This window comes from Podarcis pityusensis (assembly GCF_964106645.2).
Source record: "Podarcis pityusensis genome assembly, chromosome: 10".
NCBI classification, from domain to species: domain Eukaryota; kingdom Metazoa; phylum Chordata; class Lepidosauria; order Squamata; family Lacertidae; genus Podarcis; species Podarcis pityusensis.
Window position 1 is genome coordinate 67,927,459 of NC_138035.1, and position 21,936 is coordinate 67,949,394.

At 44.4% G+C, this 21,936-nt stretch overlaps 1 protein-coding gene and 2 long non-coding RNA genes across 6 annotated transcripts in view; 2 read left to right on the plus strand and 1 right to left on the minus strand.

Annotated features, from left to right (window-relative positions):
- LAMB4 (laminin subunit beta 4) overlaps positions 1-21,936 on the plus strand; it is a 66,642-nt gene that overhangs the window by 39,069 nt on the left and 5,637 nt on the right. For both annotated transcript variants that reach the window (XM_081023423.1, XM_081023424.1), the window contains 13 exons: positions 1,316-1,436; positions 1,838-2,015; positions 3,232-3,375; positions 3,798-4,029; positions 5,497-5,654; positions 6,434-6,658; positions 9,352-9,572; positions 10,824-10,920; positions 12,645-13,020; positions 15,910-16,070; positions 18,488-18,693; positions 20,059-20,262; positions 21,520-21,664. In XM_081023423.1, the coding sequence (XP_080879549.1) occupies positions 1,316-1,436; positions 1,838-2,015; positions 3,232-3,375; positions 3,798-4,029; positions 5,497-5,654; positions 6,434-6,658; positions 9,352-9,572; positions 10,824-10,920; positions 12,645-13,020; positions 15,910-16,070; positions 18,488-18,693; positions 20,059-20,262; positions 21,520-21,664 (2,468 nt within the window). The remainder of the gene's footprint in view (positions 1-1,315; positions 1,437-1,837; positions 2,016-3,231; positions 3,376-3,797; positions 4,030-5,496; positions 5,655-6,433; positions 6,659-9,351; positions 9,573-10,823; positions 10,921-12,644; positions 13,021-15,909; positions 16,071-18,487; positions 18,694-20,058; positions 20,263-21,519; positions 21,665-21,936) is intronic.
- Positions 1-21,936, minus strand: part of LOC308486721 — an 80,216-nt gene that overhangs the window by 30,611 nt on the left and 27,669 nt on the right. The window lies entirely within an intron of this gene.
- On the plus strand, positions 7,072-7,479 carry LOC308486787. The gene is made up of 2 exons (XR_013991309.1): positions 7,072-7,162; positions 7,380-7,479. It is a non-coding gene; the product is annotated as an uncharacterized lncRNA (long non-coding RNA).

A 21,936-nucleotide genomic window follows, 5' to 3' on the forward strand; every position in this document is an offset into this window, starting at 1 on the left:
CCCCAGGTGACCCCTAAGCAGAATAATGACTCAAGACAACGTGCTATGGGATTAAAATTGGCCACAACTTTATTAAGTTTCAGATGTAGGGAGACCTTGGCTCAGGCATTGGGCATTTATCCTTTCCAGTCCCCAGCCGGGGATCTGGGAGACATCAGGGTTATCCAAAATGTGTGGGGATTGGGCTGGCTCTGGAGAACGTCTGTTCAAGCAGAGAGCCCACCTCCCGTTTCACCGCTGTCACAAGGGAGAGCAATGACTACCTATTGGTGTATGGCCAATGCCTCCCCTCAAACAACCCCTTTAACGAGGAACCCTGGGATCACTGCCGCAAGGAGGGCGTGGGTCACCGCTTCATGCCCCCCCCCCCCATTTAGGAAGATAGACTAAAGGATTCCGCCCAAGGCCTGAAATCACCACCCGAGTCCACAAAATCGCGGTCTCGTCGTCAAGACTACCTACACCTGAAAAGGCCCTTTGCCATCCAATATCCATTCCAAAAAGCCATGCCTAATGTCACCTTGCCAACAAAGGTCTGTATAGTTAAAGCTATGGTTTTCCCAGTACTGATGTATGGAAGTGAGAGCTGGACCATAAAGAAGGCTGATCGCCGAAGAATTGATGCTTTTGAATTATGGTGCTGGAGGAGACTCTTGAGAGTCCCATGGACTGCAAGAAGATCAAACCTATCCATTCTGAAGGAAATCAGCCCTGAGAGTGATCACTGGAAGGACAGATCCTGAAGCTGAGGCTCCAGTACTTTGGCCACCTCATGAGAAGAGAAGACTCCCTGGAAAAGACCCTGGTGCTGGGAAAGTTGGAGGGCACAAGGAGAAGGGGACGACAGAGGACGAGATGGTTGGACAGTGTTCTCGAAGCTACCAGCATGAGTTTGACCAAACTGCGGGAGGCAGTGGAAGACAGGAGTGCCTGGCGTGCTCTGGTCCATGGGGTCACGAAGAGTCGGACACGACTAAAGGACTAAACAACAACAAATGTTGAGTTCCTTCCTGTAGATTTGGATGCTGGGATTCTTCAAGATCCAGGGGGGCTGCGCGCGACCATGCAAAAGGCACCCCCCATTTGATGTGGGGAGCGGTCATTACCTGTTTGTTTCTTCAAAGAAGATATATTGGGGGAGAAACCCAAGGAGAGGCCATCCTTTCCCCTTATGTCTTCCAACACTTGGTCATTTCTGTTCTGTTACTGTTCTGTTACTCATGCACACAAATAGCTCCAGCAAATGAGCATCATAAAACCTTGGGGGAAAGAATGACAGAATTCTTTAATTTGTTTTGACTTTTCAATTAAACAGAATGGAGCTGCTACCTACTGCTGTATGCTTCGAACCCGGAACAGAATATTTTGTAGATGTCTATTTTTCCAAGTCTTCTGCCTCTGATCCAGGGACCCGGTCATCCATATTGGTTGATTCAGTAAGTATCTGTGCTGCGTAGCAACTTTTCTTTTGTGTTTGATCACATTTTCTTGGGACGTTGGTTGGTTCATCCATCTGTCTGCCCGTTCCCTTATTTATATCCTACCTGTCAGGTGGCCAGCAACCGCCATTACAGACATTAATCAATAAAACGGATAGGGCATCGCTGATTTTGGAAGCTGTGTGCCTTTAAGACAGCGGGGAGTGTAAATGACTAAAGGAAGGCAGACTAGAAAAGGAAGGAGGAAATAATTCAAGGTTGCTTAGGCCAATAATAACAACTCCAGTGTAAAAATATATTATTAATCCAATTCAGCTGTTAAAAGGGATCCCCCCTGCCCTGAACTATACTTCTCTATGCAGTTGTTTAAAACTTCTTTGCTTTTGTCAATTTTGAAGCTTGGACTTATTCCTAGAATCAGTTCAGTGGAAAACTTTTGCGACAAATCTGATTTAGAAGAGTACCAGCAGGATCACTGCATTGAAATAGCTTCAGAAATTGGACCTCATATCCTACCAGAAGCATGTGAAAAACTAATAGCAAGTCTGTCTGCCCGTATTCACAATGGAGCAGTTTGTAAGTATCTATACCACTGGCTGCTTTTTCATGCTGCCAATATTTTCCAAGGAGAAGCAAAAGTGAAAGTAACTTTTGTTGTTCTGACTTTTTAAAATAAACTTAAAAATTTAAGAGACACTAAAACTGTTTTCCATGCCATTGAAAGATGTTTGCAAATGGTACAAAATTTCAATAGCCTGTTTCTTGCTGGGTAGGATACCACAGTATATAGCAGAGTTCTGTAATGTACTGGCTTTTGGTTTGACCATTTGCTGTTTCCTTTCACAAAGCATGAGGTTTGCAGTACAAAACAGTACAACACGATTGCAAAGGTTTGGCACCAGTTTGGAGGGAATCAGACAATCTTGGGTTTTGGAGGGATACCTGTGGCCTGTGGTCACTTAGGGATTTACTTTTGGGGGTTTGTGCATGGTTTGTGATACAAAACGATTGCAAAACTTTGCCCCCAGTTTGGAGTGAATCAGACAATGTTTGGTTTGGGGGTGGGAGACCTGTGGCCGCTAGTTTGAGTATCAATCACTCAGTTTGGTGGGAAATACACAATGTGGGGTTTGCAGTACAAAACTATTGCAAAAGTTTGGCGTGAATCGGACAATGTTGGGAGTTAGGGGTTAACCTCGGTTTGAATTGCCCATTACTCAGTTTGGAGGGGACAGTGCAAAATGAGTACAAAACTTTGGCACCAGTTTGGAGGGGATCCCAAATTTCAGGGTTCATAGTAAATAAAGCTGAAGTGAGAGGTGGAGGCACTGTCACAGGCTGGTCTTCAAGGCAAGAGAGGCATCTTCCATCCCTCCCATCCATTAAGGTCACCAGGGGAAGCAGTGCTAAAGATTCCAGCACCTTGCACAGTGAGATCAACATGGAAAAGAAGCAAGATCTTTACAGTAGCAGCTTCTGCCTTTGCTTCCTAATCTGATAAAGCTCAGCACTGGCTGTCCCTACTTGTGAATTGAAGCAAGCCCAAAAGAAAGCAGTCCAAAGCATGTGTTTTTAAATACAATTTTACCTTATCTAAGATCAGAACAGCCTTGGCTGGCTTTCCGGCTTTCCTGCTATTCGTTTGTTTTTTTAATATTCAGGTTTTGTTGTCGGTATTTTACCTTTTGATTTACCACCCTGAATAAGAGGAGAATGTAAATAATTTAAATTAATAAATCCAGCGTTTTGTTGCATCATAGGTTTGTATGAGAAAGCATGTTTCTGTTAAAAGCCTGCAGGTGCCATCCACAAGGGTCAATAAACTCTAACTGCGAGAAACTTGGAGGTCAATGTCAATGCAAACCGAATGTCATGGGGCGCTGTTGTGATAAATGCTCAGTCGGAAGCCATAGTTTTGGGTCTCAAGGTTGTCTTTGTAAGTACTGGTTGCCACTTGCTTTCAGTTGTGTGTTTTTTTTGGTGTGTGTGTGTGTGTGTGTGTTTTAAATTTTAAGCTATTTAAGAAAAACAACGTTTAAGACATGTGGGCAGACTTTTGTTTTCCTTGAACCTGGGAAACCCAAACTGAAATCTCCTGATGAATGTGAACACTCTGGGTTGTCTTAGGCAAGTCATTCTTTCACATCAAACATTCCTCATCTGTAAAATGGGGATAAGGCTGACTGGTCTTGCATTGCCCTCTATGAGAATGGGTATGGACTGTTGATCATATGGTCAACAAAGAGCAAGAGACTTCTATCTATACAGAGATCGTGGTCATGTCACATTAAGGGCTTTATATTAAGATAACGCAACAATTTGTCATGTAACTGTCATCTCTGCTTCTTTTCCATCAAGCATGTGACTGCCATCCTCAAGGATCTGTGAGTGCTCTGTGTGACCAGGTGACAGGGCAGTGTTCGTGCCGGCCAGAAACAGATGGCCGACGGTGCAGTCAATGCCTGGCTGGGTATTTTGGATTTCCCCATTGTCGGCCTTGCCCTTGCAATGGCTTTGCGGAACTGTGTGACGCACAGACTGGAGCATGCTTGGACTGCAGAGGGTTTACAGCAGGAGCCAACTGTGAAAGGTATGGGTGGGTGGACACTGAGAAGATGCAAATTTAATGCACATCTTTAAGTGGAAGGGATAGAAAATAGATGGGGGTTTTGGTTGGGGGCAAATAATTTTTATGGGTGGACTTGATGGCCATAGGGGTGCAGACCAACTTCACATTCCCCAGCTTTTGTGCTGCCATTGTGCATGCACACATTTATTTTTTATGTGTAAATGCACACATATTTTTTATATTTATTTATTGAATTTATGTGCCGCCCTATACCCAGAGGTCTCAGGGCATTTCACAGAACAAGATCAACATATAAAACCACAATATGTATAATCAAAATCAAAACAGCAACCTAATAACAACTTCAAAAGAGCCACGTTTTAAAAGGGCATAGGATTTCAATCAGATCAACCAAAGGCCTGGTTAAAAAGGAACGTTTTTGCCTGGTGCCTAAAGGTGTCTAATGAAGGCGCCAGGCAAAATTCCCTGGGGAGAGCATTCCACAGACGGGGAGCCACTGCAGAGAAGGCCCCGTTCTCGTGTTGCCACCCTCCCGACCTCTCAAGGAGGAGGCACACAAAGAAGGGCCTCAGAAGATGATCTCAGGCTCCGGGTGGGTTCATATGGAAAGAGGCGGTTCTTGGGGTATTGCAGTCCTGAGCCATTTAAGGCTTTATAGTTCAAAACCAGCACTTTGAATTGGGCCCAGAAACTAATTGGTAGCCAGTGCAGTTGGACCAGGATCGGTGTAATATGCTCAAACCATCTTGCTCCGGTGAGCAACCTGGCCACTGAATTCTGCACTAGCTGAAGTTTCCGAACCGTCTTCAGAGGCAGCCCTACGTATAACGCATTGCAGTAATCTAACCTTGAGGTTCCCAGAGCATAGACAATAGTAGTTACACTATCCCTGCCCAGATAGGGGCGTAGCTGAGCCACATGCTCACACATAGGCAGTGGGTCCACTCCATCAGTTACGTCAGTAATGCCACAGCCACAAAACGAGGAAAGGCGAACCATTGCTGGGTTTTTTTATGGAATAGAAACCCTGCGTGCTGCTTTCAGGTTCAGAGGCCATGTGAATCATGGCAAGAGAGGGCTGGTTGCAATCTTACCAGACGGTTGGCCACTCTGAGAAAAGAATGGTGGGATAGGTTTGCCTTTCGGCAAAATCCAAAAGAGCTCTTCTTATGTTCTTGCCTTCTTCTGATGCCATTTTGAAATAGGTTCATAAGAACGTAAGAAGGGCGTGCTGGACCCAGCCAATGGGCCATGTAGTCCAGCATTCCTGTTTTCACCGTGGCCAACCAGATGCCAATGGGAAATCCGTAAGCAGGATTCGAGCGCAAGGGAACTCTCCCATCCTGTGGTTTCCAGGACCTGGTATTCAGAAGCATTACTGCCTCGAACCTTGGAAGAAGATTATAGCCATGATGGCGAGGAGCCTTCAATAGCCTTGTTCTCCTTATTCACTGTTCTTTTTGGCAGATGTGTAGATGGTTATTATGGAAACCCTCTCAAAGGAGAGCCGTGCCGTCCATGCATGTGCCCAGACGCTCCAACAAGCAGTAGGCACTTTGCCCATTCCTGTTACCAAGATCCTTGGACTTTGCTATTAGTCTGCAACTGTCTTGTGGGCTATTCAGGTAGGAAACATGACATCTTCTATGAGTTTCACAATTTATGTTTTATGTTGTCAGAGACTGAGGAAAATCACAATCCATTCTAACTTTGTCTATTTGTCTGTATCCCTTTTTTTAAAAAAAGTTTGCGTGGTGGGATATAGGGTAGGAGGACATGGTTTGACCCAAACTCCCAAAATATAGGCCATATGGGGAGGCCCGGTGGACCACAGGCTAAAGGTTCCCAAGTACTGATGGAGGAACTAAACAGATGCAATATTCAGTGAAGTTTCTAGGTTTGGGGGCAGTGACATTTAAGACTGCAGTCCTATACAACTCTTGCTCAACTCACTTCTGAGTTCAGCATAGGAATGCATGGTTAAGTTCCTTCCAAGTATGGTAGTGGAGAAACCATTTTTAAAAGTTTGAGAAACACTAGCACAAGTATTTCCAAATATTTATTATTTGTGTGTGTTTGTGGGTTTGTTTCATTTTAACAAAATTTAATATACCGCTTGATTGTTTAAAAAAGCCCCCTAAGCAAATTACAACAATATAAAACAAAATATTGTTTTTTTAAAAATTCGAAAGATGCTTGAAATCAATAGTAACTAAACAATAAAACACATGTAACTTCTATATGTCTGAATAGAACTAATAGAACTATATTTATTTATCCATTTAACTCTTAACAATTAGGGTTCTTTATAATATTATGGAATCTGATGGTGTAATGTTATTTCTGGAAAGGTGAGCCGTGTCTGACTGTCACTAGCAATTGTGTGTGGATTTTGGTTTGTTAGGTGATCGGTGTGATGAATGCCCCGGTGGGTTCTACAGGAATCCAAATGCAGTAGCCAGCCAGTGTCTTCCATGCTCCTGTAATAATAACATTGACGTGGCAGATCCAGACTCCTGCAACAAGGATACTGGGGAGTGTTTTAAATGCTTGCACAACACCCATGGACCAAGCTGCGAGTTCTGTAAACCAGGTTACTTTGGATCAGCACTCCTTCAAAACTGTAGAAGTAAGTAAACAACTTTTATAGATTACAAATCAAGGACTGAGCACATAAAGGAAAATAAAATAGGTGTGGCTACAATAAATTATGCACATTAATGAAATCATCATGGATTCTCCTTAGTAGCATGATCTATTCTCGCTACAATATTATTGCATAAGGTGGAATGTTTGGGAGTAGAGCAATTGATGGCAAGATGAAAGAAGGTTACACAGTTGGCTAAAGGTGTCCAATGCTGATAGGGAGAGTCAAAAGGGATGTACAGGGAATTCAGTTTTGAAAATACCGTAATTTTCGCTCCATAAGACGCAGTTTTTCTTCCTAAAAAATCTTATGGAGCGCATGCGTGGTCGCTGGAGCTGAATTGCCCAGGGGCAAAAAGCAGATCATGCTTTTTCTTTTCTTTTTTGAAAGAGGGAAGTGGGTGCTGAAACAAAGTCGCTGATCGGCAAGTGATCGGGAGGGAGATAAAGGACACTAGAAATAAAGGAGGCTGCCTGGGAGGGGAAGGTAAAGACAGCAAACTTGCAAGGAGAGGAGACAGGACTAAATCAATGAGAAGAGAAATTAGAAGAAAAGGAGGAGCAAAGAACTGCTCCAGCTAAGGAAAAGACACTAAGGCAAACAAGAGGGAAAGGAGTGTTGAAAAGAAGCAGCTGATCGTTAAGCGATTGGGAGGGAGATAAGGGATGCTAGCGATAAAGGAGACTGCAGGGGGGGGGAGGAGGTAAAAGCCCATGGATCCTCAGGATTTTTACATTGGGTCACCCCAAATTCACCATCAGATCACATGGCATGTCCATGGCTACAGCCTGCACCCCCAAAAACACGCACCCACTGTTGCGTGGGGCCGCAATGGCGCAAAAACGTGGTTACAAAGCACGGATCCACATGGATCCTCAGGATTTTTGCATTGGGCTACCCCAAACTCACCGTCAAATCACATGTCTATGGCCACAGCATGAACCACAAAAATCATACATCCACTGTTTCGTTCAGAATATTTTTTTTCTTGTTTTCCTCCTCTAAAAACTAGGTTCGTCTTATGGTCAGGTGCATCTTATGGAGCAAAAAATACGGTACCTGGTTTACACATGCACCTGTAAGCTTAAGACACCATCCCTAACCTACTCTGAAGTGACATTGCAGGATAGGCATTTTCATGCCAGTTTCTAATATAGTTCACAGAATTGTAGAGTTGGAAGGGACCCCAACGGTCATCTAGTCCAACCCCCCCCGGCAATACATGAATTCTTACTACAGCCATCCCTGGGTGGGCTCAAGCAACCAACATTCTGGTTAATAGCCAGATGCACTGACCCACAGCTCCACGGGAACAAATTTTTATGTTATCGAGGGAGCACTATTACAACGAAAGTGACAGATATATAAGAACTGCAGGACAGGAAGACTCCGAGATGATGCCTGTTGACCTGGTTCATGCCTAGCTGACAGACTGGATAGTGATGACAACAAAGGACACAGAGGGCACCCTGGGAAAGAAAGTTTCAGAGAATTTCAGTCTTGGACACTGAAATATACTCGGAGTTGAGAGTGGATTTCCTGCTCTTTATTCAGCTCATAGTGGTGAGGAGGAATCGAAGTTCCCCCAAAGTATCTGCTTTATATACATTATTTACACAATGGGCTGCACGTGATTGGCTAATTCCGGAATTCTCCTGTAGGCCAATCAGGTTGTGGATTCACTTCCAGCTGGAGCTGGATTGGGTGGCTCCTGCAGACCAATCATGCTGCTGCATTCTGAATCCTATTGTTCTAGGACCAATCAGGCTGCTGCATTTTGGATCCTATTCAAATCAGTACATAACACACATATTGCAGCTGAGGTGGTAATGAGAAAACCAAGGGTAAATGTTTGAGGTGCAGATGTAGATTCAGGACTGAGCAAGGGGAAGGGGTTTTGGTCAAGGACAGAAGATGCAGGAGTGCTATTTTGAGGCGTGAAGAGCAAACAGCAAAGGAACCAAAAACTGAACCCCAAGGAACTCCACTAGAAGGGGATGAAAGCAGAGGGGAACATGTCCCTGATGGAAGTAAAGAACAAAAAACTAGGCAGACAGGAAGAGAACAAGCTGAGAACAGAGTTCACGGCCTAGGACTGTCGTGCCCACAGGACCGCCTCTCCCGGTATGCCCCACAGAGGACCTTAAAGTCCATATATAGCAACACCCTAGTGGTCCCGGGCCCTAAAGGAAGTTAGATTAGCCTCAACCAGAGCCAGGGCCTTTTCAACACTGGCTCCGGCCTGGTGGAACACTCTGTCTCATGAGACCAGGGCCCTGCAGGATCTGATTTCTTTCCGCAGGGCCTGTAAGACAGAGTTGTAATGCCTGGCCTTTGGCTTGGAGCCTATTTGATTCCCTCCCTCTCTTTCTTTTTTCCTTCCTCCTCCTGTGAAGAGGCTGCATTTTAATGTTTTAATGTTGTATTTTAATGTTGATTTTTAAGTTGTATTTTAATCAACTTGTTTTTATTATTGATTGTTAGCCGCCCTGAGCCCGGTCTTGGCTGGGGAGGGCGGGGTATAAATAAAATTATTATTATTATTATTATTATTATTATTATTATTATTACAGATAAATTGATGTTTACAATGTAAGGTAACTTAAATTCCTGGTAGAACATTGCCTTTTTTTTTTAAAGGGATTTCCCCCCATAACTAACTGTTCTCTTTACAGAATGTGACTGCAACCCTTTGGGTGTGGACCCAGTGAAATGCCCACCTGGAAACGGCTTTTGCATGTGTGATCAGATGACGGGAATATGCCCTTGCTTGCCTCATGTGGTAGGTGCCAAGTGTGATCAGTGTGCTGCTGGCTACTGGAATATGATCCAAGGAACTGGATGTCGCACCTGTGACTGCAATCCAAGACATTCCCAGAACAACTTATGTGACCAGGCAAGGCTATTGAGCTGATTCTCCATTTATAAATTATAATGTCGCTAAATTTTAATGCCTGTCTTAAAGATTTCCTCTTACCCACTGTTTCTCAAACAGTGGGCCAGGATAGGGTTACCAGACGTCCCCGTTTCCCAGGGACAGTCCCTGGATTTGTGAATAAATCCCCGGACAAATTCCAACCCCAGAATGTCCCCGGATTTCATCTAATGTCCCCGGGAAATGCAGCAGCGGCAGTCTCAGCAGCCCAGAGCAGTTGGCTCTGGCTGGCTTCAGGAGCTGCTCAGAAGTCCCCATATGATGGTAGTGTAGGGGCTCTTAAGATGGAGCTTCTGGGCTGCCTCCACCTTCCCTGACCCCAGCAACTAAGCTGTGAAGGGAGGCTTCATGCTGCCTATCGGAGCAGCTTCCCAACTGCTACTTGCGTGCAAGCAGGAGCGGGGCAGGGATGTCTCAGGTAGGCAACACTAATGTCTCACATCATATGTAACTGATATATAGAAAAGACTTTGCAACCTGAGAAAAGAGACAATGCACATACCGTATTTTTCGCCCCATAGGACGCACCGGCCCATAGGACGCACCTAGTTTTTGGGGGCGGGAATAAAGGGGGGGGGATTATTTTCCCCCCCAGGTGCGGGGGAAGCCCGCGCAAAGTCGCGCGGCTCTCCCATGGCTAGCGGAGGGCTGCGCGAAGCCCAAAGCTTGGGGCATGCTGAGCTCAGCATGCCCCAAGCTTCTGGGTGCCGGCAAGCTGTCCGCTAGCCGTGGGAGAGCTGCGTCTCCCACGGCTAGCGGAGAGCTTCCTGAAGCCTGGAGAGTTAGAGGGGTCGGTGCGCACCGACCCCCCTCGCTCTCCAGGCTTCAGCGAAAGCCTGCATTCGCCCCATAGGACACACACACATTTCCCCTTCATTTTTGGAGGGGAAAAAGTGCGTCCTATAGGGCGAAAAATATGGTACTTTTGTAAAAAAAAGAAATTTTTTTTTTTTAAATTTAAAAACCTGTCCTTTAAGACAGTAATCTGAAAACACACACATTCTGAAAAGAAACTATTCTTGCTTTGTTGATGGAAATGCAAAAATAAGAGCAAGGTTTTAGGTTTTTTTCAGAGCTAGAGATCAGAAAAAAACCCCTGAAAAGAAGTGCTCACATACATATGAGTTGGCAGTTTAAGTAGCATGGGGGGGAAATTGCAAAGAAGGCAGGGAGTCCATTAAACCCGTTTCTCACTGTAGACTCTTTTTGCAGCTCACAGGTCAATGTCCATGTAAAGTGGGCTATACTGGAAGACGTTGCGACACATGCGATGAAAATTATTTTGGTGATTCTCAAATCCATTGTTTCTGTAAGTACTGTAGTAGTATGTAGCAGAAATCCTAACATTCTTTTAATTGAAAACAGAATATTTGTACCCCTCAGATTTGAACAATCATTGCATTGTTTTAGATGTTTATAGATGTCTTTATTTTATTTTTAATTGTATTATTTAGTTGTTTTGATATTTGCCTCCTTGGGCTCCTTTCGGAGGAAGTGCGAGATATAAATTATCATTATTATTAATGTCTAGCAACTCTTTTTTGGGGCAAGCGAATGAGTGGATTGTAATGCAAGCTGCAGATGAAATTGTTTACAGTGGTACCTCTGGTTACGTACTTAATTCGTTCCGGAGGTCTGTTCTTAACCTGAAACTGTTCTTAACCTGAAGCACCACTTTAGCTAATGGGGCCTCCCGCTGCTGCTGCTGCTGCTGCGCCACCGCCACACGATTTGTGTTCTCGTCCTGAAGCAAAGTTCTTAACCCGAGGTACTATTTCTGGGTTAGCGGAGTCTGTAACCTGAAGCGTATGTAACCCGAGGTACCACTGTATCTCAATTCCTTCCAGTCTTGCTTTCACATAGGGAATGGTCTCAGGGAACCTTCAGACTGGGGTACTATAATGCACTCCAGAAGGGACTGTCCATGAAAATCATCCAGAAATGACAACCAGTACAACATGCTTACACGTACTACGTATTTTTATTCCATCATGCTAGTTTTGTGTGATCTGTACTGGTGGACCTTTAAGGCCTTAAACAGCTTGAGACCAGGGAGAAGAGTCGGTGGAAGAAGACTGGAAAAAGTTTAAAGACTATTTACAGAAATACTGTAAAATTAATGAATGTTAGAAAGATGTTGGAAGGAAGTTATATGGCTTTAGTAGAAATGTTATAAGGAATTAAGTATAAATAGATTAATAGAGTATTAAAGGGAAAAATAAGGTTAGAACGTGTTAAGATAATTATAGGATAGAAAACAGAGGAAGACGGAAAAGGGTTGCTGAAACAATTTACAGAAGTGGAATACAAAAAGGGAGGTGTGAGGAGGTCGTGGAAACAAGTGAATGAAAGATAAGATAATGAAATTGTTTGATGTGTTTTAAATGGGTTTTGTTTTTGTTTTGTTAGTTTTATGTGTTAGTGTTTTGTAGTGTTTTTGTATTGTATTGTATTGTCTTTTTTATGTTTTTTTGGTAGTGTTGTGTTTAAACTGTTGGAAAATTAATAATTATTATTTTTTTTTTTTTAAAAGAGACCTGGGTACATTAAGGACTTCTTTCTTCCGTATACTTCTCTAACATATAACTTATACATTTCAATTGTGGGTTTTTATTTTAAGGTCTAGATGAAATTGTTTTATTGTGTATTTTAATTATGCATATTTACCGTGGATCCTGAACGCCTTGGTACTCGGACATTTTGGCTCCTGAACACCACAAACCTGGAAGTGAGTGTTCCATTTTGCGAACGTTCTTTGGAACCCAAATGTCTGACAGGGCTGCAAGAGCCAATCATAAGCCACGCCTTGGTTTCCAAACATTTTAGAAGTTGAAAGGACTTCTGGAATGGATTCCATTCGACTTCCAAGATATGACTGTATATTTTTTTGCAATCTGTTCTGCATGTACAAACTGCTTAGAAACCATCTTGGAAATTAAGTGGCATATAAATGTACTGGAATTATAATTGTAATAACTTCATTAGTCAATTATCAGCAGTTATAACATATTGTGCTTTCACCCCCCTTGCCAGCGTGTAAGTGTAGCAAGGACGGCACTCTGACACCCGGGTGTGATAAAGACACTGGAGCCTGCAACTGCCGTGTTGGGGTCACTGGAATATTCTGTGACCAATGTGCTCGGGGCTACAACCAGGAATTTCCTTCCTGCCGCCGCTGCCACGTTTGTTTTGATCAGTGGGATAACGCCATTACTTCCCTGTCTCAGAAAATCCAAAAATTAATGAGGTTTGCCGCAACGCTGGGAGATAAGAGACAGACAATGCCTGGCTGTGATGTAGACCTCAAAGGCTATGAAGATACAATTTCTGAAATAGAAAGAATCCTAAAAAGCCCCACCCTGTTGCCAGAGGTGCTGTTGAGCATGAAGAAGGATCATGACTACATTCGGTGAGATGTGTTTCCTTAGACAGGAGTTGCTCATTTGTTCATCATTTAACAGATATTTATTTAAGCATAATCTCAGGTCTCAGGCTGGGGAGAAGCTAAAATGCTGCACATCTTGTTCCTCCTCCAAAAAAACAATGGTACCTCAGGTTAAGTACTTAATTCGTTCCGGAGGTCCGTACTTAACCTGAAACTGTTCTTAACCTGAAGCACCACTTTAGCTAATGGGGCTTCCTGCTGCCGCCACGCCGCTGGAGCACGATTTCTGTTCTCATCCTGAAGCAAAGTTCTTAACCTGAAGCACTATTTTGGGTTAGCGGAGTCTGTAACCTGAAGCGTATGTAACCTGAGGTACCACTGTACTCAGTTCAGCTGCTTTCAACCATGCTAAGGCATAAAAGGGGCTTCTTAATTCACCCTCCTATAGCATGAACAATAACAAAATCTCCAGCAGGGTCCTTTGCTTGTCTTTTTACATCAGTTGCTCTTTTATTTCAAAAGCTAAGGTACAGGGAAACGGGAATGAGCAACTGAGGGACCTAGAGGAAGAACTCTGCCAAAGTTTCTCTTTTGACCAGGCCTCAGCACCCACGGGACGCAGGTGGTGCTGTGGTCTAAACCACTGAGCCTCTTGGGCTTGCCGATCAGAAGGTCAGCGGTTCGAATCCCCGCGACAGGGTGAGCTCCCATTGTTCGGTCCCAGCTCCTGCCAACCTAGCAGTTCAAAAGCACGCCAAAAAGTGCAAGTAGATAAATAGGTACCACTCGGGCGGGAAGGTAAATGGCGTTTCCATGCGCTGCTCTGGTTTCGGTGTTCCATTGCACCAGAAGCGGCTTAGTCATGCTGGCCACATGACCCGGACTGTTTGCAGACAAATGGCGGCTCCCTTGGCCTGTAAAGCGAGATGAGCGTCGCAACCCCAGAGTCGTCTGCAACTGGACCTAACAGTCAGGGGTCCCTTTACCTTTACCTTACTGGGTGCTGTAAAGGTAAAGTAAAGGTAAAGGACCCCTAACCGTTAAGTCCAGTCGTGAACGACTCCGGGGTTGCGACGCTCATCTCGCTTTTACTGGCTGAGGGAGCTGGCGTACAGCTTCCGGGTCAGGTGGCCAGCATGACTAACTAAGCCACTTATGGCAAACCAGAGCAGTGCACGGAAACGCTGTTTACCTTCCCGCCGGAGTGTTACCTATTTATCTACTTGCAGTTTGACGTGCTTTCGAACTGCTATGTTGGCAGGAGCAGGGACCAAGCAACAGGAGCTCACCCCGTCGCGGGGATTCGAACCGCAGACCTTCTGATCAGCAAGCCCAAGAGGCCCAGTGGTTTAAAAAAACTTCAGGGAAGTTTTTAATGTGTGACATTTTAGTGTATTTTTGGTCTTTGTTGGAAGCCACCCAGAGTGGACCACAGCGCCACCCGCATCCCTTATATGGTAGGCTAAAATGCTAGGCCCCATAGGGCCTACTGCAGCTGAAAGTGGGCTTTCTTTACATTAATAAAAACTTGTTTGCTGGCCCAGTGCTCTGATGAAAGCACTGGGCAAAGCAGCCGCAGCACCTGCCATCATCTTTATTTCCCCAGAATGCATCTGGGCCTTGACATGAGCTAAGCATGATAACACATAACCTCAGATGACCTTTTTTCAGGATCAATTTTGTTTTTTCACTTTCATTGTAACTGGGGTAGGACTGACCCAAAGGCCAGAACAGTAAAATAAATAAAAACATTATTTTTCACAAAATGAAGGAAAGATGCCCCAGAAATACCAATTCATTTGTGGTCTACCTGGAACATTGAATGGTGGAAGACTGACATAAAAGTTTTATGGGGTTCCCACACCCCCACCAGTGCTGCTTTTAATTCCACCTGTCAACAGAGGATGTCACATTTCCAGAAAGAGACCTATAAATATTTGGGGCTTGCCTCCAATCTTAGGGTAGCTGTGGTGCCACAAACTGGCATTTCCTTTATGTTTAGCATGTGCTGACTTTCCAACTGATGCTATGAATTTTTTTAGTCTGGGACACATCACTTGTAAATATTGCCAAAGTGAATTAGACAGCTGTTGCTAAATTTAATGTACAATAGGGATAAAGGAGGAAGTCGATTCAGTTTTTTGCATTTAAAGCTGAATCGATCAAATTTGCAATTCCCGAAACAATACTAGAAACTGAAACACGGCCATCCTTTGAAATTTGCGCTTCCCTGAATTTTGTGGTGCAGTTCTTCAACCAATGTTAACAAAAATACATATATTAGGGGAAATTGTGCCTAAAAATGGATATATTCGTGAAAATAACATACATGCACCATATTAGACGAAACTGCTCAACAAATTTGCACATATGCCAAAACTGCATACAAGGATGTGTTTATTAGGAGAAATTAACACTAATATGCTGAATAATTTTCACGAGGATTTATTTTTAAATCGCAGATTGCTGCAGAAATGTAGAGAGCGGAATTTAAGATAAATGAGAAGATAAGATAAATGAGAAACTGAGAAGACTGAAACCGACAGATGCTTCCATCCCTAATGTCATACCCATGTCACTGCAGATATTTAATCTGCCTAATACAGAAAGTACAAAAAAGAATGCCACTCCTCAAAAGAAACTAAAGTGATGTGCATCTAGATAAAGTAACAGAAAATTTAGAATTTAGGAGTTTGAAGGGAGCTTGGAAGCCATCTAGTGCAGCTGCCTCCCTGCTCAAAGCAGGAATCCTGTCCAAAAACTGTTGGGTTCAAGATGCTGTGATTTCCCAGGAATATAGTCAAGACTAGTAAAAGCCCATTAGTGTACTAGGTTAGGATGCTAAGTTTAGGCAAAGTGCGGTTCTTAACCCTAAATCTTAGGGGGCTGCTGATCTGTTGTTGTTCTTTTTAGACAAAAGGTTTCGGAAATGTATCGGCAACCTGACTTTCTGGACCAGTTCCCTGACCTCAACAATATGATAGAAGGCATTAGGAAAGATGCTGACCATCTGTCTGAAACCTTGCAAAAGATGTCTGAGCTGCATCAAAGGAATCATTACATGCACCTCCAAGGTAGGAAGGGCCAATAATTAAAATTTATTAAATTACATGGGGGGGGGACATCACCACAACCCCTTGCAGTGCAGAGCTTTCAGACCTTCAGAATTTATATTTAAATTGAAACACTTAATTTATCAAGGTGAAAACTCTGTTACTAGTCCTCTTGAGCAGCTTGAACGTCCCATAGCGATATAGTTTCAGTCCTTCCAAATTTAACAAAGTTGCGTTGTTTCAGAAAGCAAACTAAATCTGAGAAGTCTGCCTGGGTCCTGTGATCCCAGGAATGCTCAGGCCCCTCTGTAGCTCATGTTTAATTTATTTTCATTTTTAACGTGCATGTTAATTGCACTCATGCAATTAATGTCAATCCAGTTTAGTCCTTTGCAAACCCATTTAATCAAGGAGCAAAGGAGGAGCCATACAATGCAATCACATGCATAGTTGCTTAGAAGTAGGACCCACTGTATATGGGACGCGGGTGGCGCTGTGGGTTAAACCACAGAGCCTAGGGCTTGCCGATCAGAAGGTTGGCGGTTTGAATCCCCACGGCGGGATGAGCTCCCGTTGCTCGGTCCCTGCTCCTGCCAACCTAGCAGTTCGAAAGCACACAGTACAAGTAGATAAATGGGTACCACTCCAGCGGGAAGGTAAATGGCGTCACCGTGCGCTGCTCTGGTTCACCAGAAGCGGATTAGTCATGCTGGCCACATGAACTGGAAGCTGTATGCCAGCTCCCTTGGCCAGTAAAGTGAGATGAGCGCCACAGCCCCAGAGTCGTCTGCGACTGGACCTAACAGTCAGGGGTCCCTTTACCTTTACCTTTACCTTAGGACCCACTGTGTTCAGTGTGGGTTCCTTCTCGGAAACTGGGCACTGGACTGCAGTCTTCATTGCAAGTGAATTCCTTTGAAAGCAAAAGAAGTATTCCACTTGACCACAACAGGAATTGGGGTGTGTGGGTGGGAAACCCATGTAAGCTTCTGTTTCCCCTGAAGAGTTTTGGTCGAAAGCAAGTAAGTGTCTCAGATTATTCTGTCATTCCCACAGAAGTGGGAAAGACGTGTGATGATCATGCACATCAAATTCTGTTTCACCGTGAGTGTGGCACCAGGCATGGATGCTCTGTGTTTCTACGTTTGACTACTGTATAAACTAAATGCTAAATCAGGGGTCAGCAAACTTTTACAGCAGGGGGCCGGTCCACTGTCCCTCAGACCTTGTGGGGGGCCGGGCTATATTTTTTGAGGGGAAATGAACGAATTCCTATGTCCCACAAATAACCCAGAGATGCATTTTAAATAAAAGCACACATTCTGCTCATGTAAAAACATGCTGATTCTCAGACCATCCACGGGCCGGATTTAGAAGGCGATTGGGCCAGATCCGACCGCCGGGCCTTAGTTTGCCTACATATGTGTTAAATGCACCTAGTTTAAATGCATCACTTGATGTTAAATGCATCACTTGAAGTTGTGTGTGCATGGCTGTGTACACACTCCCGTTTACTTTGCATCCACCAACAGTTTTGGAAGCAGTGTACACAATCCACATCTATCCTGTCATTTTTTATTGAAATACTATGTTTTGATGCATTCTTCTCTGAATTGGGCGGGGGGGGGGAAGCATGACCTAGCTATGTTTTAAGCAGATAAAGTGTACAAAAGCATATGTGTGTGTTTGGCTCTCAATGGCTATTGTAAAGGGACCCCTGACCATTAGGTCCAGTTGTGACAGACTCTGGGGTTGCGGCGCTCATCTCGCTTTATTGGCCGAGGGAGCCGGCATACAGCTTCCGGGTCATGTGGCCAGCATGACTAAGCCGCTTCTGGCGAACCAGAGCAGCGCACGGAAACGCCTTTTACCTTCCCGCCGGAGCGGTACCTATTTATCTACTTGCACTTTGATGAGCTTTCGAACTGCTAGATTGGCAGGAGCTGGGACCGAGCAACAGGAGCTCACCCCGTTCCGGGGATTCGAACCACTGGCCTTCTGATCGGCAAGCCCTAGGCTCTGTGATTTAACCCACAGTGCCACCCACATCCCACATGGCTATTGTAGGACCCCTTTTTTGTCAGAACCATGGTGCAAGGGAAAGTGGATTAACTCTTTCCTCCTCCTGCCACAGAATTGGGAAAATTATCTTTCTGAAGCTGCTATTACCCCAGGAGTAAGAATTTCCATGAGTGCCAGTGCAAACTTCCATCTCTGGGCTGATAGCAGCTTTGGGTAGGGGCTGGATGATTTTCATCAGACCTGTGATAGAGGAGGAAAGAGTTTAAACTCCCTCCTCACATACCATGATCCTGGCAACAGGACACCTCACACACCCTGAGCTGGGATCTCAAAGAGGAGAGCCCATTTATTTCAGTGGGTCCAAACTTCAATATATGAAGTGAAACAAGGCAAAGTAACGTTGTCATTTGATTCAGATTCCCTCAACAAAATAAATAACTATTACCAAATAACGTTGTCGGCTGGAGAGAGAATCAGTGGCTCAAAGTCTGTCCTAACACATGGAGGAAAAACCAGGAGTAATACATTTCGCATGTTAGATGATCTAGTTTCAAAAGAAAGTGCTGCATTGGGGCAGCTGAAGTTGTTCAACATTTCAGATATTCAACATCTAAATGAAAAGGTAAGTATTAGTTCCTTGCAGAAAGTATAACTTTACTACTCATAATGAATAATTCAGCCATCACAGCATGGCTGGTGAGACATCATACGTATTTGTTTTATTGTGTAAATTGCCCTGAAAAAATATATGTTCTTCGCCAGTATGGAAGGCTTTGACCCGATAGAGAGGGGCATAAATTGTGGAAACGAAGAAAGCCAACCTGTAAACCACAGTGGCAGAACTCTGCATTTTTGGTTGAAAGTGAGCCCCATTAAACCCAACAAGTCATATTCTGTAGTAAATGTGGTTCATATTGAAATGTACAAATAAGAAACATGCTTCTTCACAATTACTACTGGGAATGCATGCCTGGTGTGAACAGGGTTTAACATCTGCAAGAGAAGAAAATGTGTTTATCATTGTGTCCAGTGTTCTGGAGTGCCAGAGAAACTTTTTTAAGGGTTCCTCATTGGAAACATTAGTAATGCTAGCCTTAGAGACTTTGGGAGGAATTCAACATCACAGTCTTTCCGATTGTTCTGTCAGTGCAAACATTTCTGCTTGCAAAACTGAATTATCACCCCTCCCCTCTACCAATGCACTCTTCTGCGGGTTCTCCTGACCCTCCAAAGCAGAGTGGGGAGAGGTGTGGGGAGCAGACAGTGTGGAGACGGGGAAAGGGAAAGCCTTGTTGCACTGGCTTCTGCTAGCATACTATGTTAGTTGAATCCGGGCCTATGGGTTGTGTCCAACACTCGTCCTAGAACGATTGAAATGAATGGTCGTAAATTAGTCATGTCTGTTAACGTCAATGGGTCTACAATGGGCATTTACCACCATACAGCTTCTGCTGCAGGGGAAACTTGGTTGTGTTCCAAAGTGTGTTCTCAGGGCCAAGTTAAATGTGACACTTCTCTTTTCTTTTGCAAAATACAGCTGCACAGCAAATCTCAATTCACATGAGATTACAATGAGGCACAACAGGCCTAGTTAGTGCCTTGTGCACACCCTGAAAGTGGTTGAGCTTTTTTCTACAAAAATGCAATTTTTGTTGTTGACATGCCTAAGATCCAGGACAAAGCGCCTCCTTGCGGAACTTCCCACCCAGACGTCAATTCCGCCTTTGAAGTTCCGGGAAAATTCTGACATATGGCAGCCCTACCTAATCCATAGCTCTGATTGCTTTGCAAATCAGTGTGGGGAGGGTTCTCTCAAGGTAGAAAGTTTTTGAAAAACCATTAATTTAAAAGAAGGCTTCATATTTCACCTTTCTGAGGTAGATGAAGAGCATACAAATGTAATGTTTTCAAGCTCTCTTCTAGCACATTTCATTAATATCATGTTGTATTATTGCTTCCTTCAACCAGTACATTTGTTTCAATGCAGATATGTGGGTTACCAGGAAACTTTCCTTGCGGTGTATCAGATTGTGGTGGGGCTTTATGCCGAGATAGCCGGGGAAACAGACATTGTGGCGGCCCAAACTGTAATGGAGCACTCCCTCTTTCTACAAATGCTATCAGAGAAGGACGTCAGACAGTCCTGTTGTTAAATAACTTGACCAACCAAATGCAAGGATCTGAAGAGAAGGTACCACATGTAACAGCAATCTTGTGTGTTTCAATGTAAACTTATTGAACATAGCACATTTGAGCTACGAAAGGTTTTTACAAAATTCTATTTTTCCCCCAAGATATGCCAGTATCTTATAATATCTACAGTATTGAAATGTACAGTATTTTTCGCTCTATAGGACGCACTTTTTCCCCTTCAAAAATGAAGGGGAAATGTGTGTGCGTCCTATGGAGCGAAGATGCCATAGCCCCGCGACCCTCTCCTGGCTGGAGAGGTGACGCGCGGCTATGGCAGGAGCCTCTATAGCCGCGCGTCACCTCTCCAGCCGGGAGAGCACTCGCGGGGCTAAAGAAGCACCCCGCGACCCTCTCCCGGCTGGAGAGGTGACACGCGGCTATGGCAGGAGCCTCTACAGCCCCGTGTCACCTCTCCAGCCGGGAGAGCGCGCGGGGGGCTAAAGCAGCCCCCTGCGACCCTCTCCCGGCTGGAGAGGTGACGCGCGGCTATGGCAGGAGCCTCTCCGCTGCGCCTTTCCGCTGCTCCCTGACCTGCTCTTTGGGGCTGGTGGTGGGCTTCCCCCCGCCAGCCCCAAAGAGCAGGTCGAAAGGAACCTGAAGCCTGGAGAGCGAGAGGGGTCAGTGCACACAGACCCCTCTCACTCTCCAGGCTTCCAAGGTAGCCGCCTGAACGCACCTTAAACGGCACCTTGTTTTAGAGCGGGAAAACAAGAGGGGGAAAGTTCTCCCCCTCTCTGTGCAGCACCTCCTGCTGCTTCACTGAAGGGGCGCTGGGCAGAGAGGGGGAATTTTTTTTTTTCTTCTTCTCCCCCTCTAAAACAAAGTGCGTCCTATTGTCCGGTGCGTCCTATGGTGCGAAAAATACGGTAGGTTTTTGTATGTTACTACATTTTTGTTTTGCTATCTTATTATGACTTTGTTTTCGTAGTGTTTGAAATGCATCCGTTTCTTTGTTGTAAGCCGCTTCTGAGCATGGTTGTTTTTTGTGGGAAAATGGCATACAAATAAAAATGAATGAACGACCCAACCCTTAGGCTCCTTAAGTATGGCTTAGAGAGTTCCAGATTCAGATGGGCCCAGAAGTTACAAAAACAAATGCTGTTATTACACCCAATGGAACCATCTTATCAGTTAGGGGTGTGAGATGTAGAAACAGGTTTAGGAAATATGAATTTGCTTTGTCAGGGAAAGTTAAACTTTAAAGAGATCAGTTCATTATTTAAATATCTGTCTACATATCTATCTACACTCACAGATTGAAAGCATAAGGAAAATGACTGGGGATACCAAAAAGAAAGCCTCGCTGATGGCTGAAGAGCTGGAGAAAAATAAAGATCAAATAGAAAGGGAAAGAGAAAGCATCAAATTGCTCATCAAGAGATTGAAGAACTTTCTCGTAGGCAAGTATGCTCAAAACCCATTTTTTGATCCACCTGTCTTAGATATATCTGTCGTTGTTGTTTAGTCGTTTAGTCATGTCCGACTCTTCGTGACCCCATGGACCAGAGCACGCCAGGCACTCCTGTCTTCCACTGCCTCCCACAGTTTGGTCACACTCATGCTGGTAGCTTCGAGAACACTGTCCAACCATCTCGTCCTCTGTCGTCCCCATCTCCTTTTGCCCTCAATCTTTCCCAGCATCAGGGTCTTTTCCAGGGAGTCTTCTCTTCTC